Genomic DNA, 22,539 nt, shown 5'->3' with positions numbered 1-22,539 from the left:
TCTGAGATTTTTGACGTTTTTAAACAGCACCCTCATTTGACTACTGAGTGTTCATAATTGTTTCAACAACCAGGGTGACTCCCTCGGGCTACCTGTGCTGAGCCAAGTGTCATCCTGCCTCTCTTTTCCTATGCTGGTAAAAACTGAGTAAAAAGCACACCAGGCTCAGTTGTCAGCGGGAGAGCTTCTCTAGACAAGTATTAATTTGTCACAGTTGGGATGCAGGTGTAAGGAATTCCAAAAGTGGTTTGGCAGGCAAGTAATTCTCTGTGCAGCTGGTAAGCCAGGGAGATGAGTTAACAGAGGGCACACAGGACACTTTCACATGGACTCTGCCTGAGGCACGCCTGCTGTGGCTGCCTGCATGGAAACACTGGAGAAACGCAGCCATGCCTCAGCAGTACTTTATTGTGCACATTTACATCTTCTCTGAATTAGTGTATCATAGGCTCTTGAAATCATCACATTCATGTAGCAAAGTCTTCAGCAATAATACCCTTTCACTTTTCACCACAATATATACAGTTAATGCTAACCTGTGGTAAAAGCAAGTTACAGCACTGCAGATATGGAAATATAAATTATACACAGAACTTGTACATGGAGAATTAATCAAATTGCATACTGTTGAATGGGAGAAAATTACAAGAAATATGGCTAAAACTTATAATGGGAAATTCAAAGTATAGTTTTGGTTTATAAAGTCATGTACAATTAAAATTCCAGTGAAGTGCTCTTTTTTTTTTTTTTGCTTGATACTACAAGGTAGTGGAATAGGTTATTGCATAACTTGCCTTGGCAATAGATGTGGGCTGCCAAGAACCACAGAAACTGTCCTCAAATAAGCTATTGCCTTTCTTAAGTAAGTCCTTCTCTCAACCTTGTTTCCTTCTTTTCCTTGACTTAGTGTCTACACAACCTTCTAATTCTATCCCTTCCTTCATATTTTCTTCTAGAGTGACCCAGGTAGACTTCAGCTTACACAGTATAACCCTTGCCAGACTCTTACCCTGTTCAACTATTGCACTTTCATCCGCACAGACGTACACGTCCCTTAAGCTGCTGCACGTTCAGCACTGACTGTCCTGCCCGGGCTGGACAAGCTCAGGCAGCTGGTTAGTAGGGGAACCTCTACATGAGTAGAGGTAACACTGGTGCTGGAGGCTGAGTAATAAGAAAATAAAACACCAGGTGAAATAAAATGTGTAGGGGTTTTGAGAAGTGTACAAATAATGCTGTTTTGTTAGTTCTCTAGCTTGATTCGAAATGCAAATAATACAGGATGCTAGACTATGTAAAGCTTTTGTTGGGGTTGTCCAGACTAGGATTTAAGTGCATAGCATGTTACCACTTACTTAAGATCCTGGCCTTCATCAAGGTTTGGTGACTACTAAATTATGCATGTAAGAGGTGAAGATCTTGTGTCGTAGAACCCAAAAAGCTGATCAGTAATGAGAACCAAACATTCACCAGTAGTGAACAAAACACCCAAATCTTGACGTGGGACAGTTACTGTGGGGTTGGAGCAAACTGGACAGCATATCTGCACTCTGCAAATGACACCTCTGAACACTGAACACAAGAAAGCTCCTACCAGGGAACTCTAACTGAAAACATTGCTTTAGACGATAGCTGGCGCAACACTGTAGGTAGCAGAGGTCTTGCTCTCCTCAGCAGTGGTGGGTCACACAAAAACCATCCTCATTTACAAACTGCAGATCTGAAAACCTTGGATGCTGTCCAAGAGAAAGCACCATTAAAACTAAACAGCATAGTTTTATTTCTCTGTGTGAAATGATCAGAAATGACGGCTCCAGTGTATGTTTGCAGTTTCCAGTTACCAGAACAGTATTGCACTGTTGTACAACTGAATTCAAGCAAGGGTTCGCTGTCTAGGCTTTATTCGTGGATATAACTGTAAAAACAGAAAAAAAAATATTAGCCTTTGCATGCTGGACACCAAGTTAAATGTAAATCATCTCAATTATAACCAAAGCATACTTAATAATGAGACATGGGTGAAGTGTTCTGGGGATGAGGTTTTTGTAAACTACAAGTTCTTGGGTAACTTCTGAAAAATCAATCCAGAAGCAGGATGAGGCCAAGGACCATCTGACTCCTGTGAACAGCAACAAAATTGCTGCTCCGAAAAGGACTTGCTTCATTTAGCTCAAGATCCCAGACTAGACCAAAGGATGCTAAGATAAAGACTAAGGACAATCTGCAATGTGTCCAGATGATGTATAGAGGGATTGCTGACCAAAGACCCATCCTGTGTTCCTCCCTCAGGAGGAGTAAGAACACAAAGGAGAGAAGGTAACCTAAACTTACCCCAAGAAGGTTTTTTGGCACATAGCCTTCTTTATCGTTGAGGCGGGCCCACCACCACTCCGTTTCATTGTCATCCTTGCGTCTCAGAATCGTAATGGTATCACCCTCGTGGAATGACAGCTCATCACTGTTCTGGGCTTCATAATCCCACAGGGCGTACACCACTCCTTTATTCATCACTCCCAGCTTCTCCTGCACGCCTAGCAACAACAGAATCAACAGCACACTAGATGGTAAAATATCCTATTTCCTCCTGAGACTTTTAGGATCAATACTGTGGTCCAAATTTTTACTCTTACTAATAAAATTTCATAATTTTCAGCACTTGCATGATGAAATGCTTTCAGAAATTTAACTGCATGATAAACACAAATTTTATGGAATATTTTAAATCACTTCAGAGCATGAGTTTTTCCTCTTTTATACACAACAGAACCTTTAAAATCTTTTATTCAAATGAGGATAAAAGCAGTTTTACAAATGTCTGACCCAAGCAGCTTTACAGAACTGTTGTGTCTTTCTCACAGGCCTGCTTTCTACAGCAGGCCTTAGACAGTAACACCTGAAGGTTCTGCAAATCTGCACTACGTCAGGTACACGAAGCCTTCAGGAAGCTTATGTCCTCCAACATAAAGTAAAAGTTGGTCTGCTCCATCAAGGTACTTTTCTTCCAAAATATATCTTGGTAACTAAATACATTCTGTAACTTAATTATTCATAAAGTATATGTGTATATATTTTATACAGTATCTGTGATCTGCTGGAAATTTGTGCATCTGGAAGCTGAAGTATCTGTCAAGATACTTAACTCACTGTCAAAACCTCCCCATGAAAACGTTTCCTTGAAATTAAGCCGAATTAAACTTAAAAATCTGTAACAGTAGAAGGAGCCTGTGAAGTAATTCAGGGAACAGGACTATGAGCAATGTAGTAACAAAAAGACTTCTGTTTTTAGCATTTTGAAAGAAGACATGGTGGGCAGTATTGTTGAGTCTGGGGCCTGAGCAGATGTTTCTTGCAGATGAGAGAGACAAAAAAAGGATGAAATTTAGAAAAACTAAAAGAAATTTTTAAAGTAGTGTCACAGCTTACCATACAAGAACTGGGAACACTGAATATAACCTTCTTCCATCTCTTCACACTTGTCTGCAGCAGTTTCTATATCACTTATAGTTGAAGCAAAAATAGCTGCTCCAGATTCAACCAGTAGTTTACAGAGGTGAACGCTATTGCAAGAAGCAGCACAATGCAAGGGTGTCCTGAAATAAAGCAAAAAGAGACAGATGAGCAGAGCTGCCATGCATCATAACTATTTGGTCTTGCGATAGAGAGCTTAGCCTGTTTATTTTTAAAGGAAATTGCTCTTTATGATGATAGTGTATGTATGCGTTGTCTAAAATGTGTGATGCAACCCGAGTGAATTCCAGGATTTACCTGATTCCAGTAAAGCCAAATGTTATAAAATGTGTGTTAACAAAAATATCGATTTTTGTAGCTCTCAGAGCTGCTGGGTATAAGAGAGTGTTTTCCAATATGAGGAAATCTGAAAGGTAACACAAATGTGAGGGCAAATCAGACGAGCACAGCAACGTTCCACATCCCCTCCCAACACTTCAGAAGTGCTGCATTCTACCTGTAAGGCTAGATTCTTCAAGAACACCAAAATCCATGGTGGGTTATACAAAGATGAAACTTAAAGAAATTTAAGTCAAGTAAGTTATTTAAGTAAGTTGTTCTTCACAGTTTATTTTGTTATCTGAACAAGAAATGCAAGAATATCCCTAAGTAAAACCAATCTGTACTATACTTTGTGATTTGAGTGTGCTTGAACATGAGTTGAACATGGTGTAACATTGCCAATGAATTAATTTCCACCTAGAGACTGGAAAGTGATCATTTGCTGGGGGTAAAAGGGAAGGGAACTGTTCCCAAAACAGGTCTCGACTGAATTCTGAATATGGTGGCATCAAAGTGATGTTTCTCCCAGATGCTGAGGTTAAAATCTTGACACTTACCACCCATCACTATCTGCTGCATTTACATTTACACCAAAGTCAAGCAGGAACTTCACAATGTGGTGATGACCAGCACACACTGCATTATGCAAAGGTGTAATTCCTTCATCATTTGGTTTACTGGGATCATCAACCTGTTGAAAACATAAAATAGTTCAGTACTTTTTCCTACATATTAAAAGAGGTTGCCATTGTTGAAAAGCTCACCTCATATATGATACGTTGTACAAGATCAAACTCTCCCTCCAAAGAAGCATCTAGGAGGAGGGCCAATGGATTAAACTTCACTCTCAAACCATGGCCTGTTCTTTCTGAGTTCGGTTTCTTCAAGTTGGTGCGTTTTGTCTGAGTAGAGATGAAGGTTGGAAGGCATCATTTCAAGTCGTGCAAGCATTACAAATGAGTCAGTCAGTTTTGAATTAGATTAAGAATCTCATCCTCCTTAAATGGTAACTAGAACTTATGCAGAAGTTTCTATTACAAAGTCTCTACTTAAAAGCCTTGACATCTTAGTATGTCTTACTGAATTAGAAAGTGAAAAAGCATACCAATATAATTTAGAAGCTTCTAATTAAAGGTAGTCAGTACAGTGAATGAAGTTTTTGACCACCACTATCTTAAATGTATCTATTATGAGCTGAATGTGTTTCTGGTGGACACACTGTCAAAACTTACTGAGACCAGAAAGCAAGACACAGTTAAGCTTCACTATCATCAGTCTCTCCAAAGAGGAGTGAATTAGAAAAGAGGCCTTGAATTAGCAAAAGTATCTGCTGCACGTCAGCACTGACAAGTTACAAGTTGTGTTGTGGGAAAGTACAGAACACGAAGCTATTTTATGTGATGTTCTAGCTGGTGTAATCAGAAGAAGCATTCTTAAGATCTGAAACACATTTCAATGTGTTTTGAGGATATTCTGAATCATGCATGTGTCCATGCCATTTTCCAGGAAAAAAATACCTCTGTTATTAATTACAGCTTTTACAAAATGCTTTGGGTCTCTAGCAGTGTAAGATCAGTCTTTATTTATGCTCATATTTATTATGGCTAAGTCAGTTTGTAAAATATACCTCACACACCATGAACGGTATTTGTTGCTCACATATTCCATTCTCCCAGAAGTATGCTGGCCCAGTGGAGACAAGGCTTGTGCACACTACAGTCAAATTGCCAGGAACGCAAGGTGCTTACATCAATCAAAAAGTGCAGATACTCTGAAACCTATGTTAAACTGACTCATGTCAACAACTTGGAATAAAATTCAGGTTTCCCCCTATTTTCAGTTCCCCATATGCTTAGATTTTGGTCATGAAAAGTATTTAAAAAGTTTTGGTGCAGCTGGAGGAGGGACTTTGAAAGCAATTCCAATTATGCAATAAGCCCATTAGAGAAACATTTCTGCTCAAACAAGTCAGCTGTGGTACTGTGTTGGCCCTGGTCTCACAGGTCTCTACTGAGAGTGGAAAGGAGCACACTTCTCCCAGAACGGTAACTTCACTTTGCTTGCAGATTAAAAAGCTTCCCACTGATGTGGTTACCATTAGTTTCACAGAAACAATTATCTTTGTAGGCCCAGGGAAATGAAAAAAGTATTTTTAATGGAATCTCAAGTTGCAGAGTTAGTTCTACAGCAAGAGTGTATCTCAAAAAAAAGTTCTATGACCTCAAGTACACACACAACTTTCTGTTACCTGTATGCATATTTGCTTATTAAACAGCTACAGTAATAAAAAAAGAGTAATCCATCAGAATTCTCCTTGGAGCCCACCCGGTCTTCTTCTCTTTTAGTAGCAGGAAACTCAAAAGTGCAAACACAGCATCTAGCATAAGGTTACCACCTTCCAGCTAGGCTGAAACACACAGCTAGTTCTAGAGTTCACAGAATTACCTTTTCGCTTTGTTACTTACTGGAGGAAGTGGAGGAGGAAGAGCAGGTAGCAAAGGAGCTTCATCTTCTACTGGAGAACTGACCTCAGGCGTGGGACTGGATGACTGTTCAGTAGAAGGAACTATAGCAGGGTTGTTGTTGTTATCTTCAGTTGTCTCAGACGTTTGATTTATGGTTTCAGTGCTTATCAGTTCCTCGGTAGCAGGAGAGGGTAACTCGTTGTCATTGGCATCCGAAGCAGGGGGCGGCTCATCGGGCAGAGGAGCTGTAGGTTGCACAGGAACAGGTTCTTCAATATTGCCATTGGTGCTTGCGTTGCCGTTGTCAACATCTGCTAAGATGCCTATGAAGTCCTGTGGGTTGCTTGGCTGATAAAAGGGGGCACTTTCTATTCCTCCAGCAAGAGTATTAAAGCGCTGATACAATAATTTTTGTATATTGGGTCCACTTGGGCCTTCTGGTTCGGTGATAGAACTACGCTTCTTTAGTGGCCTCGGAGCATTGGCCAGTTTTCTTCTCAGGGCTTCAAGGTCAGCATCGCTTTGATATCGTAGGGGCGAATGCACAATAGGCGTGAGCTTAGTAGGACTGAGAGGACGAGGAATGTTTTCCACGTTGCTATTTTCGGTGGATGGTGGAGCATTTTCCAGCTCTTGATCTTTTTCAGAGACCTCAGTCTGAGGCTGAGATTGTGGCTGTGAGGAAGTCTGGGCAGGCAATGAACCATGAAGGAACGGCAAGGGTGAGGGAGACGTCGAACCAGATTGTAATACTGGTTTTCCATAAACTGAAGAAAGGAAAGATGGGAAACAGTGAAGAACTGTTCTCAAATTACATAACAAAATATTTGTAAATAAACCGTTTATGTATCTCTTGCTACTTGTTTGATGCTAATACAGAAAGTAAAAAGAGTCAATTATACTGGAGCCTATCAAAAGAGAAATAAATGCTCACCTGTTGGTGATGCTTCTTACAATTATAACCTACAAGTAGCACCTGAAATGTTTTCCTCTCTCATGAGGTAGCAGTAAAAGGAGAAGAAACTCTCCTCTCTAGACACTTTTTTCAACTTGTCTCTGAAAGTACTGGTAGAAGAATCCAGACTGTATTGTTTTAATTGCATCTTATTTTAAAGAAAAAGGAATCAAATGTATACTTTTTAATCACCCCCAAAATATGTTCGATAACTTTTCTGCTGTGCTGCATACATAAAGGTATCTTTCCTCTTCTCACAGATTTAGACAAGTTTTTCAAACTGTTATGGAAAGTCAACTAAGCCAAATAAATAGATATTAACAGTCTATGTCAAAGGAAAAAAATAAAGCAAAATACATTCTACCTGCTTTTACCGACTTATTTAAGGTATTGTATACAGCTTGTTGGTAATTCTTTGGTGGTGTTGCTTGCTGAAGATACATTGAGTAGATGGAACTGGAGTTCACTGTCTGTGGGCCTTTTCTGGGAGACTGCGGTCTTGATCCTTTATCAGCAAGGAATGGTCTGATTGCCACAGTCAGAGGGAGTTCTGGCCTGCCATCTCCTCCTGGAAACAAGGAGGGGCCTGCAGGTTGGTAGGTTGGGCTGGGAGGTACGGAAATCCTCTGCTGAATCTGTTGAGAAGAACTGGGCTGATGTACGCTGCTGGGCGGCGGAAGCGGCACGGACCTCTGTCGACTGGTTATGCTGGTGCTGGGTCTGGGCAGACTGCCATCCTTCCTTCTCTCTAGAGAATTGGTAGAACCTGTTCCTAAGGGGACCGGGCTTGGGTAGGTCCCGTAGTTTTGAGGCAACTGCTTGCTTACACCAGGAACCGTTGGTGGCACCTTCCCCAGGTCAAGACCCTATGTAAGAACAATAAATAGTATATACCATTTAATTAATAAAATACTTGTGAGCAAGAATATTCCTCATTCAACAAAATATACTAATCACTTCGTGACAGCAAAGGATTCAGCATAAACTATTTGCATTCCTTAATCACGAGGTATGATTCTATCTGAATTTATCACAAGATCTCATCATACATCAGACAGAGGCCACTGTTTAAAGGCATCTTCAGCTACGATACATCAATATGATTCCAAAGTTATCTACATGCTTTCAAAGCTTGAATAACTTGTTCTAGTTGGTAATGAATTTGGTAATATATAGTGTGATAACAGAGTTTACAAAAACTATTTAAAGACAAGGTTCTTATTCTTTAAAGACCACAGTCTTAAAGAATTCATAAAACACTGGAACAACAGTGTGGGCAGACAACACCAGTGGACTCACTCAGGGATTAATTTAATTTCTTCTTTTGTGATACTTATGTGAGAAAAAGAGCACACTGGAAAAGTGATAATCTTCACTGAGGAAAAAGAGTAACAAAGATTTGAACTGGAAAAGTCGGAAGTTGGGGAAAATGATTAGAAGTAAAGGGAGAGAAAAAGGGAGAACAGATACATAAAAAAAAAAACCATGAAGGAGTATTAACTACTGAAGTTATAAATTGCAACATGAAAAGAACAGCAAGGAACAGGAAGAATACAAAGGTAATTTTCTTTATGACTTCTTAAATTGTCAGCAGCAGTTAACCTGGATATATATGTAACTGAAGTGAGTTCAGTTATGGAAGCCAAAGGTCCATTTCAGACAAACAGATCTATAAATACATCACAGATGAAACCCACCAGTTTATCAGTACTTCCTAATACTGAAGTTGGCAAAGGCTGGCTGGATATAGTTCCTTGTTTTAAAGCAGTATCCATGCTTGATTCTTTCCAGTCTGTGTTGGAGATCTGAGGGGGTTTCACCACTGGGGTTGAGCTCTGTTTAAGTATTGGCCAATTTCCATCATTAGCTTTAAAACAGACAAAAATACTATATTGAAAATAATCCACACCACCACTGTAAACAAGCAAAGCAGCACAGGAAACGGAATACCTTAGATTACAACAGGATTCATTTGATTCCAGAAGTGAGATAAATCAATATTAATGTTTGATTCAAAAATCAATACCGAAAGCCCAAACAGTGCGTATAAAGCACTCTTCGTTACCCTTTAACATTCAAATTGTTTTGAAAAATTCTATAGAAAAAAAGATGGATAAATTTTGGTTTGAGTGTGGCATATTCTACTATTACAAAGCGAACAAGTTCAGAACAAAAATCCTTACAGAAAAACTTAATCAACATATTTCTTTTGGTACTATATGGAAACACTGCCAAATTATGCTAGATGTTACGTCTATGTAAGCTCTGAGTGGACTTACTCCAAATTTAAACTATGGTTATTACATGCACTCACAACAGGATGTAAAAACTCATATTTCAGCAATGAGGTGCAACAAACGTACACATTCCTTTGCTGGAAGTGGCAGTTAACTTACCTTTTGTTTTTCTTGAGCATACTCACCTGATTAGAATTGCCCCAGAGATTTAATTTTAAAGAAATCTGTAAAATCAGCTGACAACTTCAACTCACAGTGTCAGGAGAGAAGTCATGGGCTTTTATCTTCATCATATGTTAAAAATCATGCACAGCCACAAGTAAATTGAGGCACTGAGATGTTGCTTTATTAACTGTGCGAGACTATTTAGTTTCTGTTCTCTAAGTAAGCAATAAAGTTTAAATAACCTGATAATTAGATCTATTTGATAGTAACTAAACAGATCCCTGGCTAGATCCTGAGGCTTTGATTTGCCTTTGAAAGACTACAGGTTTCTCTTACTCTGAGGACAGAATCATAGAATCTTAGAATCCTTTAGATTGGAAGAGACCTTTAAGATCATCAAGTCCAATCACCAAGCCAACACTACTAAGTCCTCTGCAAAAACAGATCAGAATCTGTCAGGGTTGGAAGGGACCACAAGGATTCCCCCAGTTCCAACCCCTCTGCCATGAGCAGGGACACCTCACACCAGATCAGGCTGCCCAGAGCATCATCCAGCCTGGCCTTAAAGACCCCCAGGGATGGGGAGGATACCAGAGGTCATTTCTCCTTTCCTATTGCCTGTAATTATCTCAGTGGAGCACTCAGGATCAGTAACAAACTTCACTAGAGGATAACAACTAACATAAGAGGGGTGTGTGTGTGTGTAGGTTTACTGAGATTTCTGTACCTCATAGTAAGACAGCATCAAATGAAAATTAGGTATTTAATGGCAAAGTTTCCCATTTCATTTCAGTTTAAGCCCCTAGAAAACAGAACCAGCAAGGCTGTTTCTGGGATTCTTTGCCATCCTCTGTCTAGTATAGAAGATAGTCTGAAGAATAAGCTGCATAGGAACATTCTAATTACAGTAAATTTACCACCACCACTCTACTTTCTATCCATAAGCTTTATCCTCTTTACTGAGTATCCTTTTTTTCCCCCTCCAATGGAAACAACAACATGAAGATTTCTTTCAGTGTTTTCACTATAGGAGTGCAAATTCACTCTCTTAGTTCATAAACCTATTTATAGGCTTGTTAAAAAACTCAACAGTTTTGAGTGAGCAAAAAAAGTTATAGCTATACTCTACATTTAAGATACCATACTAGTTTTTTTTTTAATTACATGTGCAGACCATTCCTTAATATTACACACACTATATTGTATTAATCTTTCAAATTCAGTTAAACTGTGTTTGAATTATGAGAGAATTATTTTGGAGCAAGAGTATTTTCGTGTTTGATATTTAAATAAGAGTTAACACTTGCATATTTTTACATTGTTAATACAATACATAGTGCAGAAATCAAATCCCACACTTGCAAGCTGCCAGGAAGTAATGAGGCCTGGCTTTAGCACTGGCAACATCCAAAAACGACATGTTGGGTTTTTTGTTTCTCTTTTTTTTGTTTTTAAATCATCTGACTATCAAGAGAAAGACAAAAACAGATAACTGTCTAAACACTTTGACCCTAAATAATGGCAAATTTTCCAATTATACACTGAAATAATATTTAATGTACAAAGTACACAGATGTTCCGTAACTCCAGTAAGGTTATGATTCAGTAAAACTTATTTTGAAGATCAGTAAAGGGTATTATAACTGATTCACGTTAAGCATGAAAGCATTTTCCCCATAAATTCAGCTATTAAGAAAGCACTTTCAGAAACATCAGCAAAAAACCCCAAAGAATTTAATTATCTTACCTGAAAATAAAAGCCCACACTCTTCTATCAGTAAGATAGTTATACAAAAACTTTTTGTAATCCTTCAAATTCCAAATATTAGCACATTCATCCCCATCACTCTGAGATAACAGACTAGAAGTAAATTCAGATGTTCAAACTGCTCTGTTTCATTCTACTTACATAAACACCAGAATGTAACGGTTCCACCTTCATTCCCTCATATTTCTATCTGGCAGACTTGCCAACTACCTATTTTTTTAATTTTTTTTTTTTTAAAACAAGTGCACCCCTCACGTCCTCCCCCAGCCCAGGCTAAATCTCATGCAGTTAGCCAAGCTGCTGTTGCAATCCGCAGCAGGGCGCCGGAGCCCGTGCGATACGTGCCGAGCAGGCGGCCGAACGGCAGCTGCTTCCTGCTGCCTCCCCTTGGGCTGGACAGGTCCCAGACACCCTTGGCCATCTGATGGCAACGCCCTTCTGATGAGCCCTCGCTAGCTCCTGCTCCCAGCCACCTCAGAGCCATTTCAGCCAAGTGGCTTCATTTTCTCCTCCACATGTACTCCGCTCTCTGCTGCTCGCAGGGCTACCGAACACCCAGTGTACTTCAACTCCCACCAGTCCATTTGCATTTACAGAACTAAGACAGCGACATGCAGACACAAAAAGTTTTTGCACATTTCCTCTGACCTCACCTAAAAATTTTTGTAGGTCTGGATCCAGGATATTTGCTGTAGCAGTTGAAGAGCAAACCAAATATAACATTTTTGTCCAATAGAAGTCAGCAAGTGTCTTGCTATTGACTTGGACAGAATGAGCTTTATCCCAATTCTGGGTCCAGTGCAACATGGAAACTCCAAAGTTTCCCACAAAGTAACTCAAGCTAAACCTGTGTGTCATATATCTCTCTAATATGAGATATACCGAGACATGCTTTGGTAACCACCATGAATTTTCTAATAACAACTAGAAAATGTCAAGGTTTTTCAGGGAAGAAAACTCATCCCTAGTACACTACTCCAGTACCCCAGGGATGAATTTGCTGCAAATCTGTTTCCTCCAAAGACAAAAAGCAACTTCTCAACAATTTTACATTTTGACAGCATCTTCTGACCACAAGTTCTAAAGATGCTGTTTAATATGCATCTGTATGCAAGAGCTCAGATGACCATATTAAAAACTGAGTTCTTAGCTAGCCAGAGATCTTCTACGGACTCACAGTGCTGGGTGTCAAAGACAGTAGGTGCCAGGCGGATGACATTGTGAACAGCAGACTGAAGAGAAGTGGGAGGTGACAGAATAGGATCCACTATTATGTCTAAATCAGAAACTTTCCAGGTGTCTGGAGATTTTTTCACACACCCACAGTCTGTTTCTACCGGACACGCCAAGGCAGATCCAGTTACACAGAAAAAGAAAGAAAAAAAGTGGTGGAAAAATAATAATGACAATGGAGAAATTAGAACAGGAACACTCAGATAATGAGAAACAAAAACATGACAGTTGAACAAAAATTTCTCAATTTCTTTTCTTCCTGGGAGCATATAGGCTTCTCCTTACATAACTCTATCTTACAGGATTTTATTCAAGTACATTCAGAGTAATAAACACAAAGTTAGTCCCAAGGTAGAATAACTACTTCTATAAAGTCAAAAAATTACCACTCAGAGATCTTGTAACCTCCTGAGGTACTTCTAGAAGTAGCTATGTGTATCTTTTGAGGTTGATATTTACAAAGTAGTGAATTATTTTTGGTTAGGGAAACTTAAAAGTTATGAGCTGTCCTTTCCCATATGTAGCAGAGGAATACACGTCTGAAAACAAAATGTTTCAAATCTGTCACTTTACCCCAGAATTAACTCATTTCATATTCTTAAGACTTCCATAAATAAACCCAAAAAAACACAGTGATGGGGTTTGTACAACCTTTGAATTAAACTAAAGGCATTGTTAAATCACTAATATCAATAGAAATGACTGTTTTGTTTGTTGGTTTTTTTGTTTTTTTTTTTAACTTCTGTTTCAATAGTTTCACTTCCTGACCTTGAGTTTCTGAGGGAGCATTTCTGTCATTCTTTCCTACAGAGAGGTTCAGATCATCTTCACTCCACCTCTTCCTCCCCATTTGGAAGCAAGCTGAAAGTTTTGCTCAAGTTTCCAGTTTTAAGTACTGGAATGTATGTAAATATTGCAGAAGGTTTGGTCTAGTGTTATTGCTTATCTCATTTTTAGATCTCTCCTAGGAGACCACAGACTAAGTGCTGTGGTTAGACTCATGGGATTGTGCATTTTTAGTTGTGTTATGTGCATTTTTCTAGCTAACCATTTCATCAGAATTCTGCTAAGATGTGAGCAGAGAAGTGAGCTTTGCCAGAAGCAGAATTTAAGGCACAAATGTCACGACCTGTTTCCTTAAATCTCCAATGTATAATAATAACAATAAAAGATAACTCTGTTAAGTTAAAGATAAAAAAAAAAAAAAGATAATTCTGTTTTATAATGTAGATAGAATTATTAATTATGGGAGACATGGAAGCCTACTGTGGACGCCAAGTTCTGGGAAGTACTCTAGAAGGACAGCTCCTTCACTAATGAAGGCAGAAACATGTAAACAGGATCAATGCTAAGACTACTCCATTTCAGAAATGCTTCAAGCACCACAAATTCTCATATCTCAGCTGGAGAAAAAAATTCCTATAGTTTTATTCTATTTTCCTATTTAGTCTCCTTCTGAGAAGTAATATTATTTTTACTTGTTCAGTAGCTTTGTTTTACTTGAAAAAAGCAACATACTGTAAATAGTTGTTTACAATATAGTTTGTCACAAAGTTGATTTCATTATTATATTTGAACGCACTACTAATTGAAGAGCTATTGAAGACAGACCATATCATCTGTGAAGGAACATGTTCTCCTTTTAGGGGTGTACCAGATAGTACAATTTCAAAGCAAACAGTCTCCTACAAAAAATTAATGAAAGAGGCAAAACTGCCTCATATCAAATGACTAATGTCCAATTCGCAGAACAGTATCAAGGGATCTAAAACTTGCCTCCTCCATGAAAGAGATATGCCACCATTGGGTCTCCTACGAGGACTCCTCTTTATTACTACTCCTTCCCAAACCATGTATATTAGTAACACCACACTTAAGTGCTTACCAGATTTTGATCTTCCTTGTGTTGCACTAGAAGCAATCGTGAGTGACTGTGGTTTAACTGGATCTACTGGTACAGCATATGTGCCAGCACTTGGAACTTGGATGTAAGGTCCTACTGCTGCCACCCTTCCTGAAGCACTCAAGGATGACTGGGGTGATGAAGTTCCATTAATACGATTCAACTAAAAAAAAAAAAATCAGACAAATTGAAATGTGAACTTCCATTTAATCCAGGCATTTGTGCATGAACAGGAGGTCTAAATTTGGTGATCTAGAACCATGTAGCTAAGACACCTTAATAATTAAGTTACCATAGTCCATGCTTCTACCAAAACCAATCAGAAAGTACAAAGTACAAATTTTATTCCCTTAAACCAACACCCAAAAATTAAAATTCTCAGCCACAGCACATACATTTCTTGTATAAACCTCTATCTGTGTAAGGCTTCTTTTTTACTGTGCCATTCTTAGGCAAATGGACTAAAATGAGTTCTTAACGATCTAATATGGATGGATGGGTTGTGGTTTAGGTGTATTTTTAAAGCAATACCTCCAGCTAGGAACAAATATGGAAATCCAGAACTGATCTCTTTAGTCCTGAGATAAATGGTCTACTGTGCCAATGATCTGTTTTCAAAGTTCCAGACCAATATTAAGATGAACTTTATCAGGCCATTTATATTTTTATAATGTCTCCACACTGGAGCATCAATGTTTTAAAAAACCTTTTTTATGCTTTATGAAAGCATAAAACTTTTTATGCTTTCATGCTGTGAAACACAGCCTGTAATCACACTTTCCTTCCTAAAAGTATATACTACTATGATTTTTAATCTAGTATGATCTGTGCCATAAAGAAAAATAAACAAATTCTGCCCAACAGTTTGTTGATATCCGTGGAAAACCTTAAAACAGTTTTAAGAAGCCTACTGCTTTTAAAATAGGTTCTTCAGATGTAATTGTATTTCTCAGGTGGGAAAAACTGAGATTCTATGTAGTTTTTATAGGGTCTTGGTAAACTAAAGTGTGGCCCTTTTAACAGTTTATCTTACAGGAATGTTTTCTTTTTGACGTGCCTCAACTTTTTTCTTGTACAGCCGTTCACGCAGCTCGTTGATTCGCTTGTCCATCATAGCCACCTCCATATTGCGCTTGTTTAAGAGTTCTTTCTGCTGCTGAAGCTTGGAGTTCTGCTCCTGGTTAAGCCTGTTACGAATCTTCAAAAGGAAGAAAAAAAGAAAAAAGAAAAAGGCACTTCTTAGGACAGTCACTTCATTCTGTTGTCATGCTGGGTTTTAATACAGTATTAAAAAATCCCAAAAGCAGCTGGCACAGGCAGCTTGTTCTGACACGTCCTGCTTCCACACGTCCTGTCCAACCACTGTTTGCAACCATGAACCACTCTTAAAAGAAAACAGTGAAAGAATGTCCTAACAAACTAGTGCATACGTATTAAATACATGTAGACTGCATCCCATTTATATGAAGAATGGGGCATAAAAACATTTTGGTACTGAATTACTGTGTGAAAAATTGAGTCATAGAAAATGTTTGTTAAAAGTTATATTTAAGACAGTTTGACTATCATGAAAACTAACTGATATAAAACTTGTGACAGAAATTATGCTATCAATTCTGTTTCCAGTTCCACATGAAACTTCTTCACGTCTGCATGGGAGGTTAACTGAACCCCTCGTGCAAGGACTGAGCACAGATTTTCCTCCCTACATGGGGATTAACCTGAAACCTTCACAGCTGGTTTCCAGTAGATTATGGGATGGATTACCTTTATGGTTTAAATCCACCATGATCGTCTTTATAATTATTTCTCTTGCTTTCCTATTGACATTTTTTTATACCTTCAATAACAGTATCATCTCACTGTTCCAATTTTCATGGCAATGTTACATGCAAAAAAAAAAAAACAAACCTGGAGGCAAACTTAAGTATAACAACATTGTGAAGCACAAGAGAGATTTTAATATATTCTGCATCTTTGCACTCAGAAATACTCCAAAGGCAGATAGGCCTTTATATTTCAGATATAACCACCTTCTTTGGAGGAAAACATATGCTAAAGATACAGGGAATATTGTATGAATATGCTGCAGCTATAGTGCATTATATAGTGCACTGAATACAACGTATTTTTGATGATTCTGTTAAAATGTGTTATTTAATTCTTATGTATTTTATTTACACCAGACGTTATTGGTATATTTTCACAAAGTATTTTAATTTTACTTTTATTCATTGCCCATTGATGTCTCCAAGTTAAGATGACATATAAGTTTGCTAAAGTCAGTTCTTTGCAAAATAGAAACGTACTGACATGATTTTTTTTTTAAGATAGTAAAATATTACATTATGTCAATATTCTGTATTTCAGTAGTAAGGCCTGAAGAAATCCCCTTCAGAACACTTACACATTTTGTAACATTATGTGCATGAGCAAAAACAAAAATAGTTTTTAAAGGTAATGAAATTCTGTCTTAAAGAGGGTTATATGCTAACTACAGCCTCACATATTAACAGCATTCCACTACATCAGTTTTATGAGACATCACAGAACCAAATGGCCACACATAAGAACAGTAATACAACTTTTGAAAACCTACAGCTACCATCCAAATAGCATCTCTCCACAACTTACCTGTAGCTCTTGATACAACTTTTTTAGTTCTACTGCTGCAGGCCCCGTCATTTGTCCATTGTAAGACTGAAAGCCATTCAGTTTCCCTTTCCTTAAATCCTCAAGTTGCTGAGTAAGTTGATCTACTTTTAACACTGCAGCCTGTAGCTCCTGCTGCTTTTCCTGGAACATGGCACTTATATGCTCTATTTCAGTTGCTAAAATTAACAAGATCAAAATAACAAAAAAAAACCCAAACCAAATTAAGTAAAGCAGAAGTTGTCAATTTTTTAAGTCTATAGATATAGATAAATAAAACACAGTAATTTCAGATACTGGCTGGGCAGAGTATGGATTGAGAGGAGTCCTGAGATTAAAGACTTGGAGGTGCTGGTTGATGAAAAGCTCAACATGAATCAACAATGTGCAGGTGCAGCCCAGAAAGCCAACTGTATCCTGGGCCGCATCACAACAAGTGCGGCCAGCAGGCCAAGGGAGGTGATACTCCTGCCCCTCAACTCCAGTTCTGGGAGGCCCCACCTGGAGTACTGCATCCAGCTCTGTAGCCCCCAACACAAGAAGGACATGGACCAGTTATAGAGTGGGTCCAGAATAAGGCCACAAAGATGATCAGAGGGCTGAAACACCTCTTCTGTGAGGACAGGCTCTGAGAGCTGGGGTTATTCAGCCCCAAGAAGACTCTGGGAAGACCTTATTGTAGCCTTCCAGTATCTGAAGGGGGTCTACAGAAGAAGTGGGGAGGGACTTCTTACAAGGGTTTGTAGTGATAGGGCAAGGGCTAATGGGTTCAAACTGGAAGATGGTAGATTTAGATTAGATGAAAGGAAGAATTTCTTCACTATGAGGGTGGTGAGATACTGGAACAGGTGGCCTAGTGAAGTTGTGGATGCTCCATCACTGGATGTGTTCAACACCAAGTTGGATGGAGCCTTGTGCAACCTGGTTTTGTGCGATGTGTCCCTGCCTCTGGCAGAGGGGTTGGAACTAAATAATCTTTAAATGTTCCTTCCAACCCAAACCATTCTATGATTCTATGGCACACATGCACATATAAAATAGTTATGTATTGGGAATTTGCTGACAGTCACAATATTTCCAAATAGTCAGAGAACAGACTTATTTTGACTTTATGCCTGACTATATATAAACAAACAAAAAGTTAGGTTACTACAAATTTAATGTAAACAGCACCCTCTGTAAGAGAAAAAACATTCTATCTCACGTCCTGCTTCAATGCTATATTGACTAACAATGTGGAATTATTTGGTGCTCATGCAGTGAATAGTACGTGAAATTAAATTATTCAAGAATTCCACATACACAGATTGCCATTCATGATCTTGCTGTAGTCCACTTGTCCTCTCATGGCACGGATTTTTTTCAACTTTGTCTCCTGGGTTTCAACACGTTCTTTAAGTTTTTGAAGCTTTTCACTCTCAGAAACAGACTGCTGCTGACGACGTTCTTGCTGCTTCAGATAACGCAAACGTTGTTCCTGACAAAATGAGGTTTTAGACAAGAGGTACCTGTTACCCATTTATTGAAAAACCAAGTTAACTTTGAAAAACCTATCACTATAATCAGTAGGGTTTTTATTTATTTCCAGAAATCAGGAAAAATTGTATCTTGTTGAAGCGTATATCAGTCCTAGAAACTCAAATTTACATACATGTGCAAATACAGCTATAGCCTGAACACTCATTCATAAACACTTCTGTGAAGCTTCCTCTGACATTTGTTTTCTGATGCTATTAACACTTCCTGCAGCTGCAAAATGGACTTCCAACACTGTTATCCAGCTTCCCAAACAGACAGAGTATGTCCAACTGACCATTTTAAAAAAGCTGACCTACTGTGAAATAAAGTTCCAGTTCTGAATAACAGTTCTGCTGGGCACAGAAGGAAACTGTTCCTTCTTCTACATTATTTCAGTCAAGAAAGAACACCACAATTGATCAGTTGATTCCTCGGTACTCCAAGCATCCAATGCATACTGTATATTACAACAGCTACAACACTGTCAAAAATGTTAAACCCACTCCTCCCTCTGAAAACATATTTACATTGTTACACCTCAGAGACTTTGGAAATGCAATACATGAATATATGTGATAAGGTGGGCATATTCTTAACTCACACCACTACTACTATACTGGAGCCAATGATCTACTGAAGATGAGCCTAGAGTCAAACCTGGTCTATCACAATTCATGAAGCTGGCCTCACAAAAGAGACAAATAAAGCCTAGCAATATTATGCCAGATGTAAGTTGTTACAGTATCATTTACACTGAAATGTTGTATATTGCCTAAGTTAAGATTAAGTTGGTAAAACAGATTTCTCAAGCTCTTTCTTGCGTTTTCTACAAAGAATTAGTGTTTTTCTGTATCCATGAAACTTAGGCTCGCATATGTTAAAGGAAACTTGTATTTATTATGATCTGCATATAGTTATTACCTTAGCAACCAACATTTGCTGTTGATTTTCAATCTGCTGCTGTTGTCGGGCAGCCATATCTTGAAGTTCAGAAAGAGTGAGCTCAACACGCGGGTTGCCAACCTGCAGAGCACAAAAAGTTACATTAATGTGTTGATGTATATTATGCGTTCTGACACTAGCAGCTAAATCCCCATTTCTTAGAGGAAGGGTAAAGCCTCCAGTTCTCAGAGGAAGAATAATGATGGACACCTATGAAGGAGTAAGGAGCCTCAAAGCAGAAAGAAAGGACATAAACCATATGCATTAGCAGGGCCAGAAAATACAAAAAGTAGAAAAGCAGATGAAAGAGGAAAACACTGAGACAAAGCAAACGAGAAAAAAGCCCTCATACTACTTTTAACACTGCTGTGTTAAAGTTGTTTAGAGAGTTTGTACGCTGTGCTGGTATGGCACATGTGATAACACACATGCAAGCAGGTATTTTAAACAGTAACTGGAATCTGAAGCTTGCTTCCTTTCCTACCATTTTCAGTGTAATAGCCTTAGCAGCATTAACTGGTGGTTAGCATTGTTTACTTAGTGCAGGGCAAGAGCACATGAGAATCCTTAGATGCAGGTTGTCACTAAGCTCACATGCAAAGATGCTGAAATTTCCAGGCAGGCTAGAGCATTTAAGGTAAGAATCTGGGAAAAACACTCAGTGCGAAGTGAAGCAAAGTAAAGCTGATCCCCTTTGCATAAATAAATGGCTATTACCAAATGAGCTTTGAGTGAATAGATTAGTGGGGCTTTATCACTCCTTTTGCGTTTCAAAACTAACAAATCATTTACAAAATTGGGATAGAGAGGCAATTACTGAAAATGATTTAAAATTTATATAAAGTTGTGACAATGTGTGAGACCAAATATCTATTTTTTAAAAAGAATGCATTGCTTCAATATATTCATAGTTCTATCAACAAATATAATGTAAATCCATGTATTAAATTACTTCAACCACATTTTTTACTATGCAATCACAAGAAAGACTGCAGTATAATAAAACAAATTCCGGAAGCTGACACTTGCCAAATACCTGCTTGGCTACTCAGAAAACCAAAACCCACAACCTTAGAATTGCACAGTTTAAGCACAAATTTAGAATTTGAACAGAAATAACGTATCAGCCTTTGAAAAATTATGCTGGAAAGCTGGAAGGTTCAGCACCTGTTTCCAGGAATTTATGGGTAATTCAGTCAATTTACTGGATCACTATAAAAGCTCGACTACTGCATTGTAATAATTCAATAAACAATGTAGTATTTTCACCAAACTATGTAGTTACACTATTAGTACACCAAATTACATCAATTCCTATCCCATTATACTCACTAATGCTGAAATGGAAAATTAAACATTGTGGATATATTGATAAATAAAACTCCATTTCAAATGAATGTTTACAAAATGGACAGTTGAGGTCTGCAACTTTTACAGACATGTACACAAAAAAGAGGGGGACGCAAACAAAAAAAAAAAAACCAAAACAGAACTCCAAACACCTCCCCACTCCAATCAGCCGAGCATCAGACTGCAGATCTGATCAGACCTGATCCCAGAGGAAAGCCGATTTAGCTGCTCTGTGTTTCTGAGCCCACACTATTGCCCTCCACTGCAGTCCTGTAGTGATCTTGTCCGACAGGTCCTCCTGCAATACTTGTACTTCTCTCTAACAAAAGTAAAATGCTCCTCTAACATCTGGTTGATGCCAAAGTATCTCATCCATTTTGAATGGCTTGTTTCACATTCCTACATCGAATTTCTCCTTCACTAAGCAGCAGTTTGCGAACCAATGCATAACACGGAACTGTTTCTTTAAGCTTCAGATAGGCAAGGAAAATATATATTTTTTTTTTATTAATAGCTGACTTTTTTTTTGTTTTTCCCCCTCCTTGAGCTCCAATTAATATTTCGTAAGACACACACCTCAAGGTCAGTCACTAAAATGAGTCAGAACTGGAACACCAACTTTTAAAGCTGGTGCATCTTAGACACATGATAGAGACACACCGGACTAAAATCTTTTAGAGAAAGTTATTGTCCCTCTTTGAACGTTTCCTACTGAATAAATCATGGACCAAAATTATAATTCTTACTAGATACTACAACTGAAATTCTTCTTACTAGTCAACAACAAATAAAGCTTCTGTAGAGAAGTAGTTTTAAAAAAAAAATATAGGTATTTATTTACAGTTATAGCTATATAGAATAGTGGAACCAGAAGAAAAGGTAAAATCCACCCAGAACATTTATTTGGTACTTCAACACTTTGTTAATGAACACAATAATTAATTTTTTTAAAAAAAATTAACCTTGTAGTGTGTACTTTTTTTATTAGCGTGACTTATGACAAACAAGAGTCCTTCCCAACAGTCTTTAAGACCAAACAACTTGTATGCACTTCTGGCCACCAGCTAATAAATGAGAGACATTATTAATTACAGACGCAAAGGCACTAACTGGGTAAGAAAGTAAGGAAGCTTTTCCAAGTGCCATCCATAAACCAAAATGTGCTCACTGAAGAAAATAACATAGAAAAAACAGATGCTGCTCCCAGAACATGTGCAGGCTCCGCTGACTTCCTTTGGCATGACTTTCTGGCAGAAAAACCTAAACCTCTACATCTGCTTCTGCTGGGCTCTGTAGATAACTCCTAAAAGCAGCTCAGAACAGCTTGAAGGCCTCCCTCTGGATCACTGAGCTTAGAAGTAGAAAAGGGCTGTGTGTGGGGGTGAGTTGACAGTATTTTCTCAATATATGCATACTTCATTTCAAAAATACACAACTTGCATCAAACTATGCAGTCTTCCCAATGCTTCCTCCCTTTCTGCTTTGATCATCAGTTTAAGTTAACAACACTGATAGCTCATTCTATTTCCAGTAGTAAGTTTCAGTATAACACTGTCCAAGAA

At 38.3% G+C, this 22,539-nt stretch overlaps 1 protein-coding gene across 1 annotated transcript in view; it reads right to left on the bottom strand.

Moving 5' to 3' along the window:
* Positions 1–1,275: 1,275 nt before the first annotated feature.
* The window catches only part of PPP1R13B (protein phosphatase 1, regulatory subunit 13B), a 44,784-nt gene continuing 23,520 nt past the window's right edge, over positions 1,276–22,539 (bottom strand). The window contains exons 4-16 of the mRNA XM_008936321.1: positions 19,607–19,708; positions 18,470–18,644; positions 17,150–17,346; positions 15,573–15,713; positions 14,498–14,678; positions 8,907–9,076; positions 7,574–8,075; positions 6,243–7,021; positions 4,554–4,691; positions 4,347–4,480; positions 3,424–3,590; positions 2,332–2,531; positions 1,276–1,915 (exon numbers count right to left, since the gene is read on the bottom strand). Of these exons, the coding sequence (XP_008934569.1) occupies positions 1,874–1,915; positions 2,332–2,531; positions 3,424–3,590; positions 4,347–4,480; positions 4,554–4,691; positions 6,243–7,021; positions 7,574–8,075; positions 8,907–9,076; positions 14,498–14,678; positions 15,573–15,713; positions 17,150–17,346; positions 18,470–18,644; positions 19,607–19,708 (2,928 nt within the window). The 3' untranslated portion in view covers positions 1,276–1,873. The remainder of the gene's footprint in view (positions 1,916–2,331; positions 2,532–3,423; positions 3,591–4,346; positions 4,481–4,553; positions 4,692–6,242; positions 7,022–7,573; positions 8,076–8,906; positions 9,077–14,497; positions 14,679–15,572; positions 15,714–17,149; positions 17,347–18,469; positions 18,645–19,606; positions 19,709–22,539) is intronic.

The sequence above is a fragment of the Merops nubicus genome, unplaced genomic scaffold, assembly GCF_000691845.1.
Source record: "Merops nubicus isolate BGI_N331 unplaced genomic scaffold, ASM69184v1 scaffold4960, whole genome shotgun sequence".
NCBI classification, from domain to species: Eukaryota; Metazoa; Chordata; class Aves; order Coraciiformes; family Meropidae; genus Merops; species Merops nubicus.
The sequence above is the reverse complement of the archived record's forward strand: the minus strand, read 5'-3'. Positions and strand labels throughout refer to the sequence as shown.